Below are 20,860 nucleotides of genomic sequence, written 5' to 3' on the forward strand. Positions count from 1 at the left end.
TGCTCAAGCTCTTATCTTTTGAAACATGAAGGACCAGTGTCAGACACATGCTTTGTGTGTTCACTTGTCCCTTTGAGCTGGAGCATTTTTGCAACGTGCAACTCGCCATTTATTTCATGGCATTAACACCAGATGGAGGGTTTTGTGGGTAAAATCAGCAACATAGGCTGACTAAACTGTCAGAGAACACACTTGGCTGCCCTCTAGTAGCCACTTCACACATATACCTGAAAACACTCTGCAATGGTAGAGCTCTTTGAAATACAAGACCACATGCAAGTGTGTGCACCAAGACCTGCAGAGGAACGTAATGATAACAGTGGTAGATGTCATGCTGGTCTGTGATGATGCAACTTACCAACATCAGTTGTGCCCAGGTCTGTTGATGCAGATTTGAGTGTTTGTTTTTTCCCTCGTGCCCCGTGTTTCATTCCTCCTTGGCCCTGAACACATAACAAAATGGATATTATGGGGATTATCTTTACAGTGCAGTTCCATTACCAGACACTAGGTGGGAGTGTAAGCAATCAGTGGGAGCCTTAGTGTTTGGTAACTGAGACAGCTGCAACATACACTAGTGGGCACAAGGTAAATGATGAGAGATTCTGTGGTCACTCGCTGGTCAGTAGAAAAAAGTAACAGCTGACAGTTTCACATATTTCTTTTTCTTTCTTTTATCATGTTTTAACCCTTTAACAACACATGGCAACAGATGCAACAAAAGCTTGAAAAAATGTTAAGACCAGTCAATATCACAGCTTGAACATGTTGACAGTCTGACTGATGCTGCGTTTCCGACAGTCCAAATGCCTGCCAGCTCTGACCTGATGGGAGCTGTAGGAGGACTGGCCATGCATGAGTGGAGGAGGACACAGGCTGTACTGGAGAGGCTGCCCCAACAGAGAGTAGCGTCCGTCACCTGAACAACACAAATTACAAGTTCAAATGAAAATGGTGGATCCTGAAAACGCTTCAGTTTGTAGTTTCATTGCTTTAGTAGACACAAAGCAAATGATGTCATCACTTCATCAAACTAGGTAACAATAGTTCATGTCTCATTGACATAAAAATCTCTTTTTCAAGGGAGACCTGGCCAAGATGGCAGCAGAAAAACAGTGTTATAACGAAGAATCTAAACATATGGCTCTGCAGGTCAATGATAGTTGAATGTATGTATGTCTGTATGTCCTTGGCATGTCTCCACAACCGTTCAATTGATCCACTTCACACTTTGGTGGGGACCCGAGGACATACAGAGTCAAATTTGGTGAAATTTAGACTTGTGACATGTTCAATAGTAATATGTTTTGAATAAACAAGCAAACGGCCAGTCAGATGAGGAGCTGCAGGCAACAGGCAGCACACCTCCAACTTCTCAGCAAGGTGACCATCTCCTTTCACTGTGCCCTGCTTTCTGCAGACTCATGCTGTGTACAGCATGACATCAGATCATGGTTGCTCACAGTTTCTTTTTTATTAAAAACAATTATTATTATTACTATTATTATTTTTGAATTCTGGGACTGAAATCTTAAGGATTACAACTTTAGCACTCTCTCTCTTTCTCTCTCTCAACAGAGCTGGTTATACTTGATGAGGTGTCAACTAATTTGAGTTTTGATGTTTGTTAGTGTTTTGATAACTCTGCCATAGTATGAAAAGTTCTGCAGATCTTCTTTCACTATCTCCCGCAAACGCTGATGTTTATAAGGAAATATTTTAATACATAAAACAAGTATACATTTTGCTTTTCATGTGTGCAGCGTGTCCACTCAGTCAATTAAATGTCATTTAACAAAAAAGCTGAAATAACAATAAAGATAATTATTAATAATTTAGGTGTGGCTGATGTTTTGAGAACACGTCAAACTCTCTAAGACTAGTGGCCTGCTGTAATGTTACTGTGTTTTAAAAAGGAGAGAAAAAACAAACTGGTGGTGCATGTGTACTATAAACATGGTGGATCTGAAGCTGCTACGTCTAGAATCTGCAGGTGCAGCTGATACTGAGAAAGATACAAGACTAACAGGCATGTTTTGATTGGGCACTGAAGCAGTATACTGAACAGCAGTCACAAAGAAGACAGATGATGGATTTAATGGAAAAGATTTTGCAAACAAGATTTTCATCAACACAATTTGACACAATTCTCACTACAACAGTATTCCTTCATTTTGGTGTTAACCCTAACCCTAACCCTGAAGACAATCCAGTCGAGACCAGCGTCATGGTGATGATGTGGATGGTTGACTGACGCAAGACTGTATTTGTATGTGTAATCATGCATTCCAAATAGTGGTCTATTTGTCAGTAAAGGTATTGTGGCTCTGTGTGTAAATATCGGTCAGAGGACAGGGACAAGATAAAGCTGTGTGTGGGGACAGGAGGCTTGACCGGGTGGCACAGTGCCAGTCATGTGAACCTGGTGGTGAGAAGGGCAAACGATGACCTATTGGCTCTGGGCCACAATCCACCTGACAAGGTTTAGAGGGTCGCTGTGGAAATGGGTGAAAGAGCACAAATGAGCGCAGGGATTCAAGCACACAGCCGTTAGAGCAGTTCACGTTTATTTGCTCGTGAACTAAAGGAGGAGTCATTTCTTAACTTATTTTGGTCGTTTGGGTCATTTCTCATGGTTACAATAACATTTCTCTTAATTGCTCAGATTTGGGGATGTGGCGACATTGCTACAACAGGGATGAAAGCAGAAAGAACACAGATGCATGCGTTTGTGGTTCTCTCCTCATACATCCCTCTGGAGAATATTTGTAAACGTATTACAGGCTTTTGCTCTGGCACTGTTGTATCTGTCTGTAGGATACCATAAATGCATCTATATGTATCTGAACCTTCACCCTTTTGTGCATTTCTACCTTGAGCTGGTCCTCCTGGCCGGGGAAACTGGGAAATGAGGGGTAATGGTCCCAGGCCTGGACAGACGCTGCTGACGCTGCCGGAGGGAGAAGGGGTGGGAGACTGAGTGGGGGAGGCCAGGGGACTCGTCAGCTGGGTACTGGCCTGGACACAAGGGAAAAAAAAAGAGAGAGAAAAAAAATAATATAATGCATCATGGACACGGGCACCATTTTCCTGATCACGTGACATTTTCAACCACCCGAGGGCAGAACGGGTAACGAGTGAAAGCATGCACATGAGTGACTGGGTGTGGGAGTCACAGCCAGGATTAATGAGATGTGTTACATTTATAAATAAGATCACCTAATGACCGAGACGACCTTCGTGTTTGTACCTGTGGAGTGTTGTCAGGTTTGTAGAGTTCTCCTGGCTTGCCGGGCCTCTGTTCTATGCTGTAGTACTTGCATGGGTTCCACTGGACCAGAGGAGGGTTCTGGGAAGGCTGTGGTCCATTGGGGACGCTGAGCTGCATGACCATCACCCCGGGCCCAGGAGGCGGTACTCCTGAGAGGGCATGAAGAGAGACAAGCACACAAGGAGATAAACTGGTGATCTTCAACATAAATAAATAGCAAACTTGTGTTTTTATTTTCTAAATGCTGCATCAGCCTGCTTCGCTTCCATGTCTTGTGTTAAGTATTTTTCCAGCCTAAGAGCGATGTAGACAATTATAATACAAGACATGCCAAATGGTTACACTTCTCAGTATGTGGTATTGGTTTCTGGCAACTCTCTAGTAGATACACGGGGATTAGACATGGACAACTACATTCAAAATCAGCGTACTTCTCTCAAGAATCTCAAAATATAGGCTTAGGACTGGTCTGATGAACTTATCCACACTCTCATTACATTATTTTATTAATTTTATGATTTTGTCATTTTATGCTACCCATTTTTCATTTGCTTTTTGATCTTACAGTTGCTTCATTGCTTATTTTAGTGGATTATATGACTTTCGTATCTGCTTCCAATGCATATACCATTTAGAGATGGTTCTGCTGGAGTGGCATAGCATTAAAACCCAGTTTGCAATCTCTTCCATTGATTTGACATGACACATATCAGTTTTTCATATGCCTGCTCACCAAAACTTTGCTCTGTGCTGCAGAAGAGTAGTTAACATTATGGATGTATTGTGATTGAGATACTAAAGATAATAATGTGCAGTAATGCAGTGATTTTGTTGTACTGAGCAGACATGCAGACATTTACAAAGCTTGCAGACAGACTGTGTAATATCCTCCACCTTTGGCATCTGGGTAAAACCATTACTTTCCCCAAATACAAGATGTCATGTACTTCTCTGACACTAACCCCATGCCTAGACTGTACACTTTTTCTCTCTTTTTAATCTACGCAACTGTCTACACCAGCTCCATGCTGGCTTGCTTCTCAGCTGCGGACGAAACCGCAACCTAAAGCATTTCTTGATGCCTCAAGATGATTTTTTTTAACACACACACAAATGAGAGGTTGATGTCCAATAAAAAGGCACAAAAAATACATATAAGGTCTGATATTTGAGACAACCTGTAATAGACACTGCCGTGATGCTTAAGCTATCAAATGCCAGAAGACTACATTCATAAGATGTAAAATTAGCTGCTGACAACATCTTGTAATATTCAAGAAGACCCAAAATATAGACCTATGGTTGAATTTAGTCTCAAGGAACAGAGCATTAAATAGACCTTTTAGACCAAATCATTATTGGTAATAGGTCTCATCTATTCATTGGGTGAGAGACTGACATATGAAATCACTTTTTCAACAAATAAATATATTTGTTATATTTGTGAATGGTACAAACAGAGCAGAGGTTGAAAAGATAAAGTGACCATCATTACAATCAACATTTACTTAAGGCCACATGGGAGCACAAGGTCCTTGTGAAGTTTAGGTTTTCTGTGATTTCTTCAAACATTCCCTTTTTAAGGACATCGATTTCCAGATTGTGAACCCTATGTACCTCTGCCTGAACTTTTCCCTGAATACCTTTCACCTGATTTTGTAAAGGTGGAGTTTTAGTTCAATATCGTCAAATTGACAAATACTTGAGGTTTTAATTTTCGGACAATAATGCCCACAATGTAGGTAAAATTAATCGTAATGAAGTACAATTGTAAACGAAAAAAAAAGCTACAATAATAATGTTTTAGAATGGCTACTAAGTCTCACCTGAATATTGCTGCTGCAACTGCTGAGGATTGCATGGGGACGGCGACTGTGTGATCTGATACTGCTCAGAGCTGGGGGGCTGCAGGTAACCTACGGATGGGCTGAAGGACCGACACATAAAAGGGGACAGACAATAAAGACATGTTGAAAAGTAATTCACACTCATACAAGAGGATAATCAGACAATGCCACCAGAAGATTAGGAAAAGAAATTTCACATATGTGAGGAAATGCTCTCACAAGACTGCATGTTTATGTATAATGCACAACTTATTTTTTTTCCACAGTGATGGAGGTCACTTGAAATTCTTGGACGCTACCGCCATCTCATGTGTAAGAATATGACGTTTTCATACATACAAACCTTGTGCTATTCTGCTGTGTGGGTGTGATAACACTGTAGTATACAGGCATGGGTCCCTGGACAGATTGGCTGACTGGTACCATCACCTGCTGCTGGTACTGCTGCTGCACCACCTGCTGATTTTCACTTGCCACTGGTACCTGGAAAGTGTAAGGAGTCAGGAGAAAAGACACCATTTAGGAAGAAACAGAGAAAAGAAGATGAGACTAGCAGAGAGGGATTAACTAAACACCTGTTATTTTTACAGTTCAATAAAAACTGCATCTGGTGTCCATTTTCATGAGGTTTTCAAATACTACAGACCAGAAACTCCCTCTGTCTGGTACTGCTGAGCACTAAGACACAGAGCAGTTCATTCAATGGCTTGGTTTTCACTTTTGCTTCATTTATCATTCAATGGGTATACCAGTGATGTATACATTGCATGTCTTTTTCCATTTAATATATTCAGATTATAAAGGACCCCATACTTAATGACAGTGTAGCTGCCACTTCCTGTTGTGCTGTGGTGTGTTAAACGCTGTGGGAATATCTGGGCTGTAATCACCTGGAAGATGTGGCTGAGGAACAGCCATTTAAACAGCCCATAAAATTCACTTTATCCTTTGATGATGTACATGTTTGTTTATAGTTTGTCTTCTCAACAATATCACAATATTAATATGGATTATGAATGCAGTCCTTTTCAGCAACCAACACCTCCTCACCCAACTGAACACAATCACAAATAACAGAGTTTTCCTGCTGGACTCTGACCCACATCTGAGTTTAGCATAGTCAACTTGAGCCGACTCAAAACTATTTGTTGCTCAAACCCGCTTCTGCGTTAAAAGCATCACAAAAAAAGTACGCTTTCATACCGTTTATTTGATGTGTTTTCGTTTGCAATTCTCTTCATCATTCACTTGTTTTGGGGTCATCTAACTTTGTCTGACTCTTCAACAGAAAATGTTTTTTAAGTGTGCACCAGATGGAGCTGTTAAACCAGGGAAGATGGGGAACCAGGGAAGCCACTTGCATATTGACAGTGGCAGGGCTAAGGGTTAGGGTTAGGACTGAGCTCACGCACAAGCATCATTAACTTAACAATTACAATAAAGGTGTTATTTTTATATCCTTTATTAATTATGTGTCCATACCTGATATGATGGCATCTGTGGGTACTGAACCATTATGCTTTGCATTTGTCCTCCCATGCCTGCCCTCTGGGAATTGAGCAGACCAGGGTTTTGGGGCTGCTGCACACCCATTATGCTCTGGTAGCTCGGCTGCTGGCTGGGCATCATGGTCTGAAGACCTGATGACAACAGACAACAATCAGAGCAGATAAATTAGAGTGGGGAGATAAAGGAAGACTACAGTGCAAGACAGGGGACAAAGAGGACGGGTAGTTGGGTTTTAGCCTTTGAGGGGAAACTCAAAGGCCAAAGCTGAGACAAGTTAAATGACTGTAAAAACATTTCTCTGAACTACCTTTATGCTGTTGTACTGTTTTAAAAAAAGAGGATGTTAGTAGCACTTAATTTTTGCCCAGAATCACAGTTTCACAATACAGAAGTATTGTGGCTTCACAGCAGTTGAATATCAGCAACTAGAAGGGGAGTAAATTCAGAAAGTCTCATGTTTGGTATTTCTGGAAGTATAAATCTTCACCCATCACAATACTCATATTTCAAACCGGACAGCAGCCATGGACTGATGCAAGGTTTCGCTGACAGCGAGGTGCATGATCCATGTGGATGTGGCATGCACTCACTATGAGCCAGAGTCCATTCAGGCTGTCAACAATGTCTATCAGTCAGGTACTGTATAAACACACAGCCAACCTTCACAGATCCCAAATGAAAGTGACTGAGGGATAAAGCTGTCAGAGTTTTGCCTGGAAAAAAGGGAAAGGCTCTATTTTGGTCCAAGCGTATTTGACTTGGCAGAACAATGCAGACACGGGGCTTAAAATCAACCTTTCACCTGGTCAACTTAAACTGAGTGTGATTCAGAAGTTAGCGGTGTTTTGCTGTGGGACAACACATTACAGTTATAAACTCAAGTGGACTGTTGCATATTGACCTGTTCTGGAGAAATTTTGACATCTCAATATAGATATTAAACACAAAAAAATGAGTGATTTCATAAATGAAAATGCACAGGAAACACTGACATTATTCATCTTTATGTAATTATGTATATCCACCCATTTATCTATTATGAGTTCAGATAGAGTTAATTATCGTGCAGCACAGTACAGCATTGAAGATGTACTGACCTGACTGCTGTGTGGGCTGAGGTATGGGTTGTGTGCGCTGGGCAGGATAAGACACCTGGTGGGACATGGGCTGGGGCACACGATACTGCTGGCCTGAGCTGGGATACTGACCAGGAGGATAATACGACACCTGTATCTGAAGAGAAACAACAAAAAACAATGAGTACACAAAGATGAAAGAGGAATAACTACTGATGAATTGCAGTGACTGAGATTAGCCATCGTCAGGCTTGTCCACGTGTGGCCCAGAGACAAAATTATAAAATTAAATTAAATTATACATGTACATGAAAAAGGTTGGCAAGCAATAAAACTTGCTTTGGACAAACGAAATACTTTTACTACCATAACTCAACCTAAACACATTAAACCTGTGATAGGCATCACTTCTTGGCTGCTAGGGGACAGTAGAAAACAGTGTCACCGCCTTTTAAGGGGCTCAGAAGGTGAAGGGGTCATCCACTGATCAGAGGGATGGTGGTTTGATCCCCTGTAGTCTACATGTCGAAGTGTCCTTGATAAGATACTGAACCCCAAATTGCTCCCAATGCTGTTCCATCAGTTTGTGAATCCTGATGAGCAGGTGGCAGCTTGCATGGGAGCCACGTGTGTGTGCGTGTGTCTGTTTGTGTGTGTGTGTGAGTGAACTAGGGATGACGAGATTCATCGATTCATATCGGTGATCCGATACAAACGTTTGCGATGCAACTGCACTGGTAGATTCAAGGTACATTGTATATAATTTACGGGTGAATTTATGCTGCATCTCTTCTAGCCCGTCTGCATCGGTAAATTCCATGGTAAATCAATTATTTCATGTTCTAGTACTATTCCCTGCCTAACGTGTTTTCCGAGGCAACCTGAATGCACCATCGCTCCTCCTTCACTGACGCAAACGTTGTTCACAACACGGAGGGAAACGAGAACGACGTTAGCAGCAAGGAGATATTCAGTGCACCAAAAAAGACACACAAATCAAACGTGTGGAAATATTTCAGGTTTTTCAAGCGAGAAGGTAAACTGGACAAAGCACACGCAATGTATTGTATCGGTGGCTGTGTATTGAGATGCATATCGAATCGGCCTCAGTGGTGGAGATAGTGTATACATCCCTAGTGTGAACGGCGCATACTGGTAAGGCTGGTCATCTGCAACTAGCCGAAACGGAGCAACATTCATTTGGAATGTGTCATGCCACCTGATGATTTTAAGCTCAATATCTACACTCCTTTTAGCTCTGTTTTGGTCTTGAATAATGCTCCATTATGTCCACCAGCTAGTCACTAACTTTGTCTGCCATTTGGTGCAGTCAGAAAATGATGACATAGTCCTCATAAGTGATTGGTGGCTGAGAGTGAGCACAAACAGTGAAGTAACTGACAGGAAAAACCCAAACAATTAGTTGAAAGCTGATTCATAGAGCTGAGGGAACTGCAAATTTAGGTGACAAATTTCTATGGGTTCACCACTATACAGGCAGTCATGTGATCCATTGACAAATTGAAAAGTGGAACTCAATTCTGTGCTTCTGTGTCAACGTCTCCAAGAGTTACAGGTTGTTGAACACTGAAGGTTTAACTTGCAGCTTATACAACCGGGCTAAAGAGAGGAAGTTCACTGTTAGGAGGATCGATAGTTCCTGCCTCCACCTTCATCTGCATACATGACAACATTTAGCCCATCCAGAGGCTGCAGCGGTGTCAATATTTGCACTCCTGTTACACTGTGGACCACCCACACATCGAACAACACAGCGCATCTTTCTTTCCCAACCAATGCAGTTTATACATGTATGGAGATCTAAGAATGACGATAATTTAAGATGGTGTGTAGGGTGATAAAAGGCATGAAAAGACACTTTCTACATAGTTCAGTGGTTCAAACCACAAAATAAAAACGGAGAAGATGAAACCTATAAAACAGACAGACAGAAAACAGGTTTTACAGTACAGTGCAGTAATGTGGCAAAACTATTTTTAGACTGCAAATAGTGAGTTTGCATGAAAACTCTCAAATGTGCACCTGATTCAAGTCAATGTTGCATCTTCCATCATATCTGGTAAAGTCGCTCTGGCTGTGGCAATAGTGTACTTCATTCATGTTTGTGTACTCTAATTGACAAGCTGCTTTAAGGAGATACTAATGACCCCAGATTCCCCTAACGAGAACACTATTTCCAAATTAAAAAAAGTCACCTCTGCTACTAAAAACTCTACTAAACAGACTATCTTCCTTTACAACTTAGCCCCAGAGCAACATTACAGGACCTAATGTCTCCCACCGGGTGTTTAATGGCCAGGTCACTACAGTTCTCTCTCCTCAAATGAATTAGAATAACTACTTTATGGATTCAAGTAAAAGCCTGAGGGAGGGAAAGAAGAGTGTGAGTGACAGAAAGTGAGAGAACTCATTACTGTCACCGCCTCTGCAATCAGAGGAATGTGACAGGCGAGCTGGCTAACTGAGACTGAGCTTGTGAAGGTGACGCACAGCACTCTAAGTGTGACGGCCAAACTTGATATGTCACACTTAACTCTAGGATTACAAAAGAAAGATCTTCTTAATTTGTGATATTTATCCCATTTATGCATCAATGGATAGTTTTTAATGGTAAGGCATAATTTAACAGTAAACAGCAGGTCAGCTGAACGTGCAAAAGCATAAAATGTGTCTTCAGGCACACCCTACAATTCAACATTCAATTCAAAGTTTCCAAAAACAAACAAAAGAGGAAGGAAGAGCTTTAATGAAGCAGTTCTTCCATAGAAAAGTGTACTTTTCTACAATTAGTGTGAAATTACATAGTTCTTTTGAGGAAACTTATTAAATTACTAGAAAATTATTCCGAAATCATAGAGCTATGAAAGAGGGATGTTACACCTATAGCATTTCGATCAACCTGTATTTGAATAAATGGGCTTCTGACAAATTGTGCAATAGCACAGGTTATTATTACATATTTTCTGGTCATTTTGCAACCAGAGGGGAGCAGTGCACCTGTGCCACATATTAACTACAAAAAAAGAACTTATGTGAGTAGAGCAAGCCTGAACCATTGTTATTTAAACCAGTTATGACTTCCTTGTAACAGGAAAAAAACGGTGTTGTTGCTTAACTGTAACTTTTTAATCTCCCTAATATTACTTTATAACTGTGGCTCTGCTGTGATGTGTATCTTAGACAGTGTTAGGCTTTGGACAGGTTTAAGAAGGTCTACAAGCATCAACACCTAAAACAGATTTTTTTCGTCCAAATTTCCCTTGACACAAATTTGGATTTCCTCAAAAAAAAATAAAATAAAATAAAATAAAACAAAACAAAATAAATCCATTTTTCATTAATAAATCAGACTTTGACTTATCATCTCATCATTTTAACTGCTAACATTTTCTCTACGGTGGAAGTGAAAGTGCCATCTCTTTCCTTGGATCCTAAGCTTCAAGTTATTTTTCAGGCTTATGAAACATTCGTAATGTCTTGCAAAACAAGGAAGCCCCTTGCACATATGGAATATTATATGAATACTTCCAAATAAATGTTAAGAGTCAAATACTGTGGCCCGAGAACAATGAGACATTACAGTCAAACCTGCCTGTGTTGCCTCATGTATTCATTTCTCTCTGAGTATTATTCAAAGTGAATTCTGCCAGCCTGACTTGCAGCACAAAAGAAGACTGTTAGAGCATTGACCTAAGGCCAATTACCATTATAGCTGTAACACAAATACATACTTACCATATTTTAATGGCAATTAAATGCTAAATCAGTGGTGTTTGCCACACACAAATACACCAGAGTCCCAAAACTATATATACTATAATAAGTAGTTCACTGGCATCGTACCATCACTTTCTGAGAGATACTCATTATACCTGGTAGAATAAGGGCAAAACATTTGAGAAATGGATTTTAACCCATGTCTCATGCCTTTAACTCACCGACTGTGAAGACTAGCGTACCTGTTGAGGTGGAGGGGGCTGCATGTAGCCTTGTGGGGGTGGTGGGGCCTGCATGACGGGCTGTGATGGAGGAGGTGGAGGAGGTGGAGGATGGGGGTGTCCAGTGGCAGGCTGGTAGCCAGACGGAGGTGGCATAGGCTGACCCGTGGTAGCCATGATGTAGCCGGTCTGAGGAGGGGGGTGCTGGGACAGCACTGTGGGAGGAGCCTGATACATGGGGGGAGGCTCAGGGTTCTCGCTGGAGCCCTGCCGACTCAGCGTCATCTGGCTGAACTGGGGTGCCAGCTCTTCTCCCTGGGAGGAATGGGAATGATATTGTTAGGTTAGTGCCACAGCACTAAATACAACCACACTATCATAAATATGAATGTAGATTACACAGCATTGAGTACAACATGTGTGATATAATGTGTGATATAAAGACAGTCCTCTGAAGTGCTAGCACTGTGCAAAGGCCAAATACCAGACAAAAAATACCAAGAATAAAATCCCATACTACTGCAATCCCATCCTTTGCCACTTTCTTTGTTGATAAACTCCTTCGTCCCCTCAAGCAGGCACTCTAACACAAGATATTTAATGCACTTTTTAATTCACACCCTTCATTACAAAGTGTATTACAACAATTCGCTGTGTGCATCAGGCTGTGTATCCGTAGATAAATTTATAGGTCACAACCTCAAAGAGGCTGCAGAGCTGTTCGCTGCTCGTACCTCTATATCAGCCTCTTGTCAATATTGAAGTTGTGTTGTAAGGTCTAATTGAGATCTGAGGGACTGAGAGTAATCACCAAAGCCACACAGCTGCATCAGTAACAGTGTGAGAGCGCTGGCAACAACACTGTGACATTTTGGAAAATAAGCTGTCTATCATCTAAAGAGCCACGAGAGAGGATCTATATAGAGTTTCATCACTTTGCATCCAGAACAATAAGAATGTGTTTAGCAATCCCAAACAAAGCCAAGGTGACTCTTGGATAGTGTTGTTTTTGGCAGCCTGTTTTAATTTTAGTCTTGGTCTAGTCTTTGTTTCAAGCTGTCATTTTAGTTTTTATTAGTTTTAGTCACGTTCATACTCTTTGTAGTCTAGTCAAGTTTCAGTCGACTAAAAGTCTGAGAACTTTAGTCTTATTTCAGTCAGAATTATCCGTGACTATTTTCATCTAGTTTTAGTCGAAAACTGATGACATTTTAGTCTAGTTTTAGTCAATGAAAATTGTAGTCTCTTTTTAGTAATGCAATTCTATTTAACCCAGTCAATATAGTATCTAGTAGTATAGGCAAAACCAAAACTTTCTCTCAGTCAAACCCATTTCACAATTCAAACAAGGTTGTCTTATTATCATATTTTTACCTTATAGACTCAAGAATACATCCATTCCAGACACGAAGACGCTCTGATTTGAATTTACAACATATTTATTTTACCAACCAAAGCCGGCTGGCCGGCCATCGGTCCCGTTCTCTGTGTCAGTTGTCTGTTGTTAACATTAATCTACCGCAGCTGCATCTTCTAAATAATGCCGCAAGTGGGAACTAATGCTGTGACGTCACCTGCGACTGCGCAGTGTGACTTGATGCAGCCCCTGAAGTGAGACACGGGAAACAGAAATACTGCAAATATAATAATAACAATGCGACTAAACGAGACGAAATAACGCTAGAACATTTCGTCTCGTTTCGTTTTAGTCAGCGAAAATGAGGAGACATTTTAGTAGAGTTTTTATTTTGTAAGCCACATTTAGTCTCGTTTTTATTCGTCAATGATATTGCATTATATATTTAGTTATAGTTATCGTCACATGAGCAGCATTTACGTTGCGTCTCATCTCGTTTTCGTCACATGATAAAGGTTCGCTGACGACGATATTTAGTCATAATTTTCGTAGACGAAAGCAACTATACTCCTGGACATAACGGTGACTAGAGTGCGAGCTGAAGCTAAGGAAACAATTCTGCAGTTGATAGATCGCACATCACATCTGATTGTGTGTGTGACAGAAAACAAGTTTGTTTACCAAAATATTTGAGGGGAATTCCTTTAAGGTTTAGATCTATATAAACACTCATCTGGTCGCTGCTAATGTGGCCGAACATGTTCACTTGGCTGATTAGGATGAGAGCATATTTAAAAGGTGTTCAACTGTTACATTAAGTCAAGTAAGATCACACAAAGATCTATTTTAATTTTTCCCCTAATTTCTGTCTAAGGCTAATCCTTTCAACCCAGCGATATGATTTTCAGTTAATAGGTCAAATATATTGAGTTTTGCTACATCTTAACACAAATCTTTCCCTTGAACATACAAAGGATGCAAACATATTAAATAATTTTAAACAATACTAAACAATATTAACCTCAACTACTAAAGTTAAACAACTATTAAAATTACCAAAATAAAGCACCCCAACACACAACAGTCACTTTTTTAGTCACAGTAAATCACATGTGCTTGAGGTACATGCAGACAGCACATGGAATAGCACGTGGTGATCTTGCCCCGAGCCAAGCCTCTCAGGCAGGTGCAGACTTTCAGACAGCCTGAAGACAAAGTGCTACCTGAATGGTTTGGAGCAGTTAAATACCTAATATGAATGAGAACAGGGTATAAGAGTGCAAGAGTTCCTCGCAGAATACAGCAAAATCTAAATGTGATGTGTGAGGGTGTCAGTAATGCAGTCTTAACTAAATTAATATAAAGAGATGAAGCTACGAGAGGTGCCAGTACCATTGTGTACTGCTGGGGAGGAGAAACTGGCAGGAGAACCTGGGGGCAGGAGGGGCTGGAGTAGGAGACAGGCTGAGAGGGCTGCAGAGACGGCACCGGCTATACACGCCACCGGAAAGAAGGAGGAAATAAAGAGGCAGAGCACAGAGAGACAGAGAGAGTGGAGCAAGCCAGTGGAGAGGGTGGGTGTCAAAAGCAGACGGATAAGAAGGGAATAAAGAGAAATTAAGATACAGGAAAGATGTGGGTTAGAACACAGAGGAAAAGTTGTTAATCAACAGATGGATAGAAATGGAAATTACATTTCTAAATTTTATACAAAAGCAATAAAATGGAACAAAATTAAATGTGACCACCATGAAACAAGAGAGAAAATGGCTACCATTACAATTGTTGTCACTGACTGTAAATAACTTTTATATTGTTGCTCGAAGTACCTTCTCCTTACATGTGACCAGATACAGCCTCAGGCACAACATTCATTTAATTACCCATTAACAACCCGTTTCAATCAAGAAGGTGGACATAGGACAGATGTTCTATTGAAAACCAGATTCAATTAAAATCCTGTGTAAGATGAAAGTGTGCCTTCATTTTTACTGATGGGGTTGATATAAACGCAGGTAGTGGAAGAACATACCTGAGCAATCATGTGGTTGCCCATGGGGTGTTGCTGTGGAGTGGGCAGCAGGGCAGTCTGAGGCGGTGGCTGGGGCTGCGGCTGTTGTGATGGGCAGGGAAGTAGGCTACGGCTAGACTGGGAGGCTGCAGGTGGAGGACACACATCAGGACTGACTAGGGGCAGACCTAGTGATACACATGAAAACATAACAGCAGGAGGTGAAGTCTCTTTAGTTTAAATGTTTTTGGCCTGAGGTTAATCACAGCAACAAATAATTCCTGTTTAGCTTTAATATTGCTATGCTAGTGAGTTTTTAAAGTCTTTATAGAGCACCTGTCTGCAAGTTAAGCTGCCAGTATCCTCCTACAAAAGGGCTTGTCAGATAGCTTCACAGAGCCCTGCTCCTCACACCTTTGTGACGTCAGATTAGTGGGGGGTTGTTTTATTCTTGACACAACTATTTCTGTCATTTTTCACAATAACAACAGACTCTAAATCCATTAATTGCTTCCAGGAGAGACTGAAAATGTGTGCTGTATCCCCATATTTCAAAATTATTGTTTGAATAAGTATTTCTGCCCAAGCACATTCTGACCCTTAGTGTTCAGTAAGTCCAACTTAACCTGCAAGAGTTTCCCATGGCTCGTGTAACAGAGGAAATAAATTCCTAATGAGTGAAAATGAGATGTATCTCCTGACATCTCATCTGTCAATCATCTGTCAAGCAGCCAAGAGGAACTAGAGTCACAGAATTTCATAATGAGCGACTCAAAAAGAAAACGCTAACAGCTAGAGAAAATTCATTCTGATCACTTCCAAAAGCCTGGCAGGACAGAGTGTCAGTATGTAACCCACAGACAAACCGAACAAATGTTGGATTTGCCCTCCGGAAGTAAACAGTGATTCACTTTTCAAGAGAAAAGTACAAGGACTGCTCCTTGCACCAGCACTATGTTGGAGGAAACTTTCCAACAGGTTAAGTGTTTTGTATCTTTATAAAATTCTTTTAACAAGAAGAAATGGGTGGTTGATGGTCGTACAATCAGTGTTTTCTTATATTCAGCACAATGACCACTTGTTAATATATCCACATTATGACATTACACTTTATGTTATATGCTGTCCTTGCGTCATGTACATAACAATTATGATGAATGGTAAAAGCTAGCATTACAAGTTGGCTAATGCTAGCTTTAATGAGAAGCATGAGAAGTCTCCATTTTCCTTAGTTTTCTTCCATAGTCCTTACCAGAGCGAGAGCCTTTGCAGCTTCCCTGTGAGCCTTTGCTGCTGCCAAGGCTATCCCCTCTGGTAAGAATGGAGATGCCAGAGAAGCTGCTAGCCTTAGTGACGGGCGGCCGGAGGGTGCGATTGGAGCTGTCTGAGTCGGTGCTGCTCCAGGGCCGTGGCTCCAGGCACTTCATGTCACTGTCTGTGCTGCTTTGACGACTGCTAGATGCCCGGCTGGAGCTCTCACGGTTCCCTCTGAGACAAGACAGAATGGGGAAGAAGAGACAAAAAGATGAAATGAAGGGGATAATGCGAGAACAGTTAGGACGTAGCAAGTGACGGATGTGAACAGAGAACAGAGTTGAAGATTAAGAAGTCAGATGAGGAGAGGGAGAGACAAAAAATGTACACAGGAGAATTTGACGTGGAGACGAATGTATGAGAAAACAGAAAAAGGAGGATAGTCAAAGCAAAACAAAACAGGATAGAGGGGAGAGCAGAAGCACAAGAGCACAGAAAGATCATTAACAGATAGAGGTGACAGTGTGACAGGCTTTAGGATGGGGCATTCAATACAGATGCATATTGGCTGGTTTAGTGAAACCACAAAACAAAAATCAGGCAACAGAGCACCAAACAATATTATTTTCAATTGTAAACATATGACCACGCACACTTCACACACACAAATACACATACAAACCCATTCACATAAGAAAACATACATGCAGGGAGAAAAGATGCTCCAGACAACCAACACTGGGGTGTAAGAGGATATTACAGTGACACAAGATGAGACAAACATCCATGAATTTGACACACACCACACCATCTAAGACTGAAGACAACATTCACATGAGGGACTTGCATACGTATGTGTTATACATTTGAACACTGATAAAAAAAAGGTAACACATGCACTTAAAATACATCGTATTAAAGACAAGAAAGACATACAATTATAAATTAATACCAGATGTACATCAACACTCAGACAGTCAGAGCAGATGTACATCAACACTCAGACTCACACACACTTATCTACAAAATAACCACTTGCTACCACTGGTTCACCACTATGGTTCTTTGAACTGTATTGCTGTATACACACTCATTATGTTGCTGTGATGCTGTCACCCTGGATAAGGGCAGCTGCCGAGAAAACCAATGATCACACTGTAAGCGTAACCACCACTCTGGGGAAACCCCTCCATCACAAGTGAATGGTTGGGTCTGCCATTGACATGTCAGCATTAAGAATGTTACTGTTCCATTTGAACACGCCTTACTGTGCTTGTGCTTGAAAATAAAGTCAAATAAAAATCTAAAAAAGCAAAATTCGTTAAGCATACTTTGGTGTAACATTAAGTTAACTGTGGATAGAAATCCTTGCAGGTGAACAAAGACCTATGACTCTAAATTAAGGACAGCAGAGTTAAAATAAACTCTTGCTTTTTCATCCTTTTGGAACTGGAAGAGGGATATGAAGTGACTATCTCCATGTAGAGAGAACAAGAAAATGAATTCAAAGCACGGAAGCCTGATGGTGGGAATCTCCGTGACGAGAACAGGGATGCAGTACGGGTTGTAAAACCCTTGTGATAGCGAGTGGTGTTTGAAGGTGGCTGTGGCTGATAAATATTTCAGAGAGACTGTAATTAATGGAGGATCTATTTTGAGTCCTCTCTCTGCACAGCCTATTTTAAGGAAGGGTGGGTGCCCTGCTATTCTCTGTGAAGGGAGGTGTACACTTCGCTTGGCTCTGCAGACAAAGATGAGAGCAGGATGAGCGGGAGGAGGGATTCTGCTGTTGATCACATGATATTTCGTCTCCACTCTCTCCTCACGACAGCATTTCCCATCACACGCACAAACAGGGGAAGCAGGGAAGCTGTTTTTATTGTGTGCTTCCATCACTCTCAGTCTACACTAGATGGCTCACAAAAGACTTTCTTGTATTGGTTCATTTAAGTGAAGTCTGTGGTTTTATAGCATTCATATATTAACAGCATGTAACCTGTAAAGGTTAATACCTTATACACTTTATATGAATGCATTGCTGAGGACACCAAGCACATTTTTAGGTGAAATGTGAAAAGGCCATAAAAGGTTCTAAACCTCAAACATAGAAATAATATGACATATTAGATTACATGTCAACCTCGACTCAAATTTCTGCAAGCAGCACAAACGGAAGGGATAACAAAGGAATGAACAAAGAGTCACCAAAAAATTGGATGATTCAAGATTTGACGACAAAAAATATGAGTCTATATCTGAAAGCTCATCTTAAGCCCACTAAATAACAAGGTGCACACACACAATGTTTACAAACAGCAAAATGCATATAACCTACTTTCACAGTACAAAAAAAAGTATATACTGTTGCACTCTAGACCTGAAATGATTAGTGAGTTATTATTAAAAAGAAAATTATTTGGCCGATTATTTTACTGGTACTTCTACTTTTTATGGCTGTATTAGATAGCAAATGCAGGGAGATTACAGTAAACAAGGATGATAGAGATTCAGGTTATAACTGGGGACTCTGCGGCTCATAGCTGAAGTCGTAACACTTTCGAAAGAAAATTCAATTATTGAAGTGAAAAATGCCAAACATTCACTGGTTTGAGCTTCTAAAATATGAATATTTGCTAGTTTTTTTCAGTCTTGTGATAGTCAACTGAATAACTTTGGGTTTTGATTGCGGGTAGGACAAAAAAAAGCAACACGGATACGTCAGCATTGGGTCTAGAAGATTATGATGAACATTTTTCACTTTTGTTTGGTATTTTATAGACAAAAAAGGTTAAATTGAGAAAATAATCACAGAATAAATCAACTGTTGCACCTTTTCGCACTTGAAGCAAACGCGATAACACTGTCTTTTATCTACAGTCTCATGTTTCTTATTTTCTTGTCGTCACCTCGACAGCACCATAGCATTTACTTCTTACATATTTGTATGTGCCACTATGCAACAGGTGACATGCCAACAAAAACTACAAGACTAAGTCAACCACAAAACAAACAGGTTACTGTGGAAGCGATGCATTTATTTTATATAAAAAATGTAGTTGACGGTGAATGGGTGGAAGGGTAAGTAGGTCAATCAGTCCCCAGTGAAACCACAAAGCAGCCATGCATGGGCCTTGGGAAGCCCCACGGTGCAGTGTTGGAATAGCCATCAATCAGCCGACTGCGCCAAGCAAAGATATAAAAACCACAAGTCACCACTATCATCACCAAACCACTTTCAAAAATGGGCATGGCAACACACAAGTCAAAGTCAGCAGCACCCGAATACCTAAAGATCTGCCTCCTCTTTTGAGAGCTAGAGCAGTAGCCCTCAGTGGAAAGTCTGTTGGGGTTAACATTAGGAGAAAATGCTCGGGTTACAGAACTGGATTGGAGAACAGGAGGGGGTTCAGGGGAGGGTGAGATAAGGAGGGGTGGGATGTTGAGGCAGGCACAGTGTAGAACTTTTACCCCTGAGAAGAAGGGGGGGAAGGGGGAAAAACAAAAAACAAAAAGTGCACACAACGCAGAAACTTTGACTGTTGAAAAGCCCACGCTTCCTTTCCCTCTCTTTCAACATATTATGTCCTAATCTTTCAACCTCAATGGCGCTTAGAGATAGAGGCTGGCTGTAACTGCTGCGTGAGCTACCTTATTTCTAGAAAACATTTGTTCCACTACCTACAACACTTTCTCAGAGACAGTGTGTCCCTCACAGTCTAGCCTAATGCAACCCCTGAAAATCTGGCCAAGGAGAGAAACATCAGCAAATGCATATTCATTATTTCCCTGGCAATGAAAGGAATAAAACAAGTGGGAAATAAAGATATGCAAATTCTCTTCTATAACCACAAGTTGTTTGAAGTGGACTTTCGTCTAGGGTAAATTATTGCAGGTGATCAGCTGTGTACAGAGAATCATGATGTAATCTGTAAAATCGGTTATATTTCATTTCATACCTGAAACCTAGCAAGCACACTGTAGCTTTAAGGGTAAAGGTGGCAAGGAGGGAGTCTAAATTGCACACATTAGAGGCCCCAGCAGGATGCATCATCTTACCTGTTGTCGTTGATGTATCCATTTTGAGAAGACTGTAAAAAAAAGGACACCTGCACATTATGAAATGCTTCATTCACCCAGGAGCACTTAAGACATTTTCTGCTTCTAAACATTTGTGTTTAGGATGTAATATGTCACTTAAAGCTATAGTTCCCAATCTGAGCATCAGAACCCTCTAAAACGATCACCAGATGAATCTATGGCCACAAGAATATTATGCAAAATTGTTGATTATTTTACTTTTATGTAATCTTTGCTCTTTTCTTGGCAAATACTGTAGAATTTTTCCACTGCAAACTATTGAAATTGAACGATCTGAGAAGGTAAAAATCACTCTTTGAATGAGCTGCACCAACATGCACTCTGATGAAACGTTGGGAGCCACTGACTTTAAGTAGAAATTTTAATATGTTTCACTTCCCCAGGTGCCAAACAGTTCTTACTCTTGACTGGTCAAGAAATACTGACTTCTTGCTACTCAAAGGAGCTGGAGGTAACAGCTAATGATTGAAAAAAGGAT

At 40.8% G+C, this 20,860-nt stretch overlaps 1 protein-coding gene across 7 annotated transcripts in view; it reads right to left on the reverse strand.

Annotated features, from left to right (window-relative positions):
• LOC139328547 (R3H domain-containing protein 2) overlaps positions 1 to 20,860 on the reverse strand; it is a 57,703-nt gene that overhangs the window by 1,685 nt on the left and 35,158 nt on the right. For 2 of the 7 annotated variants that reach the window (XM_070958319.1, XM_070958317.1), the window contains exons 14-27: positions 20,341 to 20,372; positions 19,571 to 19,624; positions 16,283 to 16,518; positions 15,052 to 15,218; positions 14,412 to 14,510; positions 11,684 to 11,977; positions 7,725 to 7,860; positions 6,601 to 6,758; positions 5,462 to 5,601; positions 5,098 to 5,198; positions 3,251 to 3,420; positions 2,874 to 3,018; positions 825 to 919; positions 359 to 443 (exon numbers count right to left, since the gene is read on the reverse strand). In XM_070958319.1, the coding sequence (XP_070814420.1) occupies positions 359 to 443; positions 825 to 919; positions 2,874 to 3,018; positions 3,251 to 3,420; positions 5,098 to 5,198; positions 5,462 to 5,601; positions 6,601 to 6,758; positions 7,725 to 7,860; positions 11,684 to 11,977; positions 14,412 to 14,510; positions 15,052 to 15,218; positions 16,283 to 16,518; positions 19,571 to 19,624; positions 20,341 to 20,372 (1,912 nt within the window). Of the gene's footprint in view, positions 1 to 358; positions 444 to 824; positions 920 to 2,873; positions 3,019 to 3,250; positions 3,421 to 5,097; positions 5,199 to 5,461; positions 5,602 to 6,600; positions 6,759 to 7,724; positions 7,861 to 11,683; positions 11,978 to 14,411; positions 14,511 to 15,051; positions 15,219 to 16,282; positions 16,519 to 19,570; positions 19,625 to 20,340; positions 20,391 to 20,860 lie in introns of all 7 variants that reach the window. The other 5 variants (XM_070958322.1, XM_070958320.1, XM_070958318.1 and 2 more) reach the window with 4 other exon arrangements.

This window comes from Chaetodon trifascialis, chromosome 3, assembly GCF_039877785.1.
Source record: "Chaetodon trifascialis isolate fChaTrf1 chromosome 3, fChaTrf1.hap1, whole genome shotgun sequence".
Classification (NCBI taxonomy): domain Eukaryota; kingdom Metazoa; phylum Chordata; class Actinopteri; order Chaetodontiformes; family Chaetodontidae; genus Chaetodon; species Chaetodon trifascialis.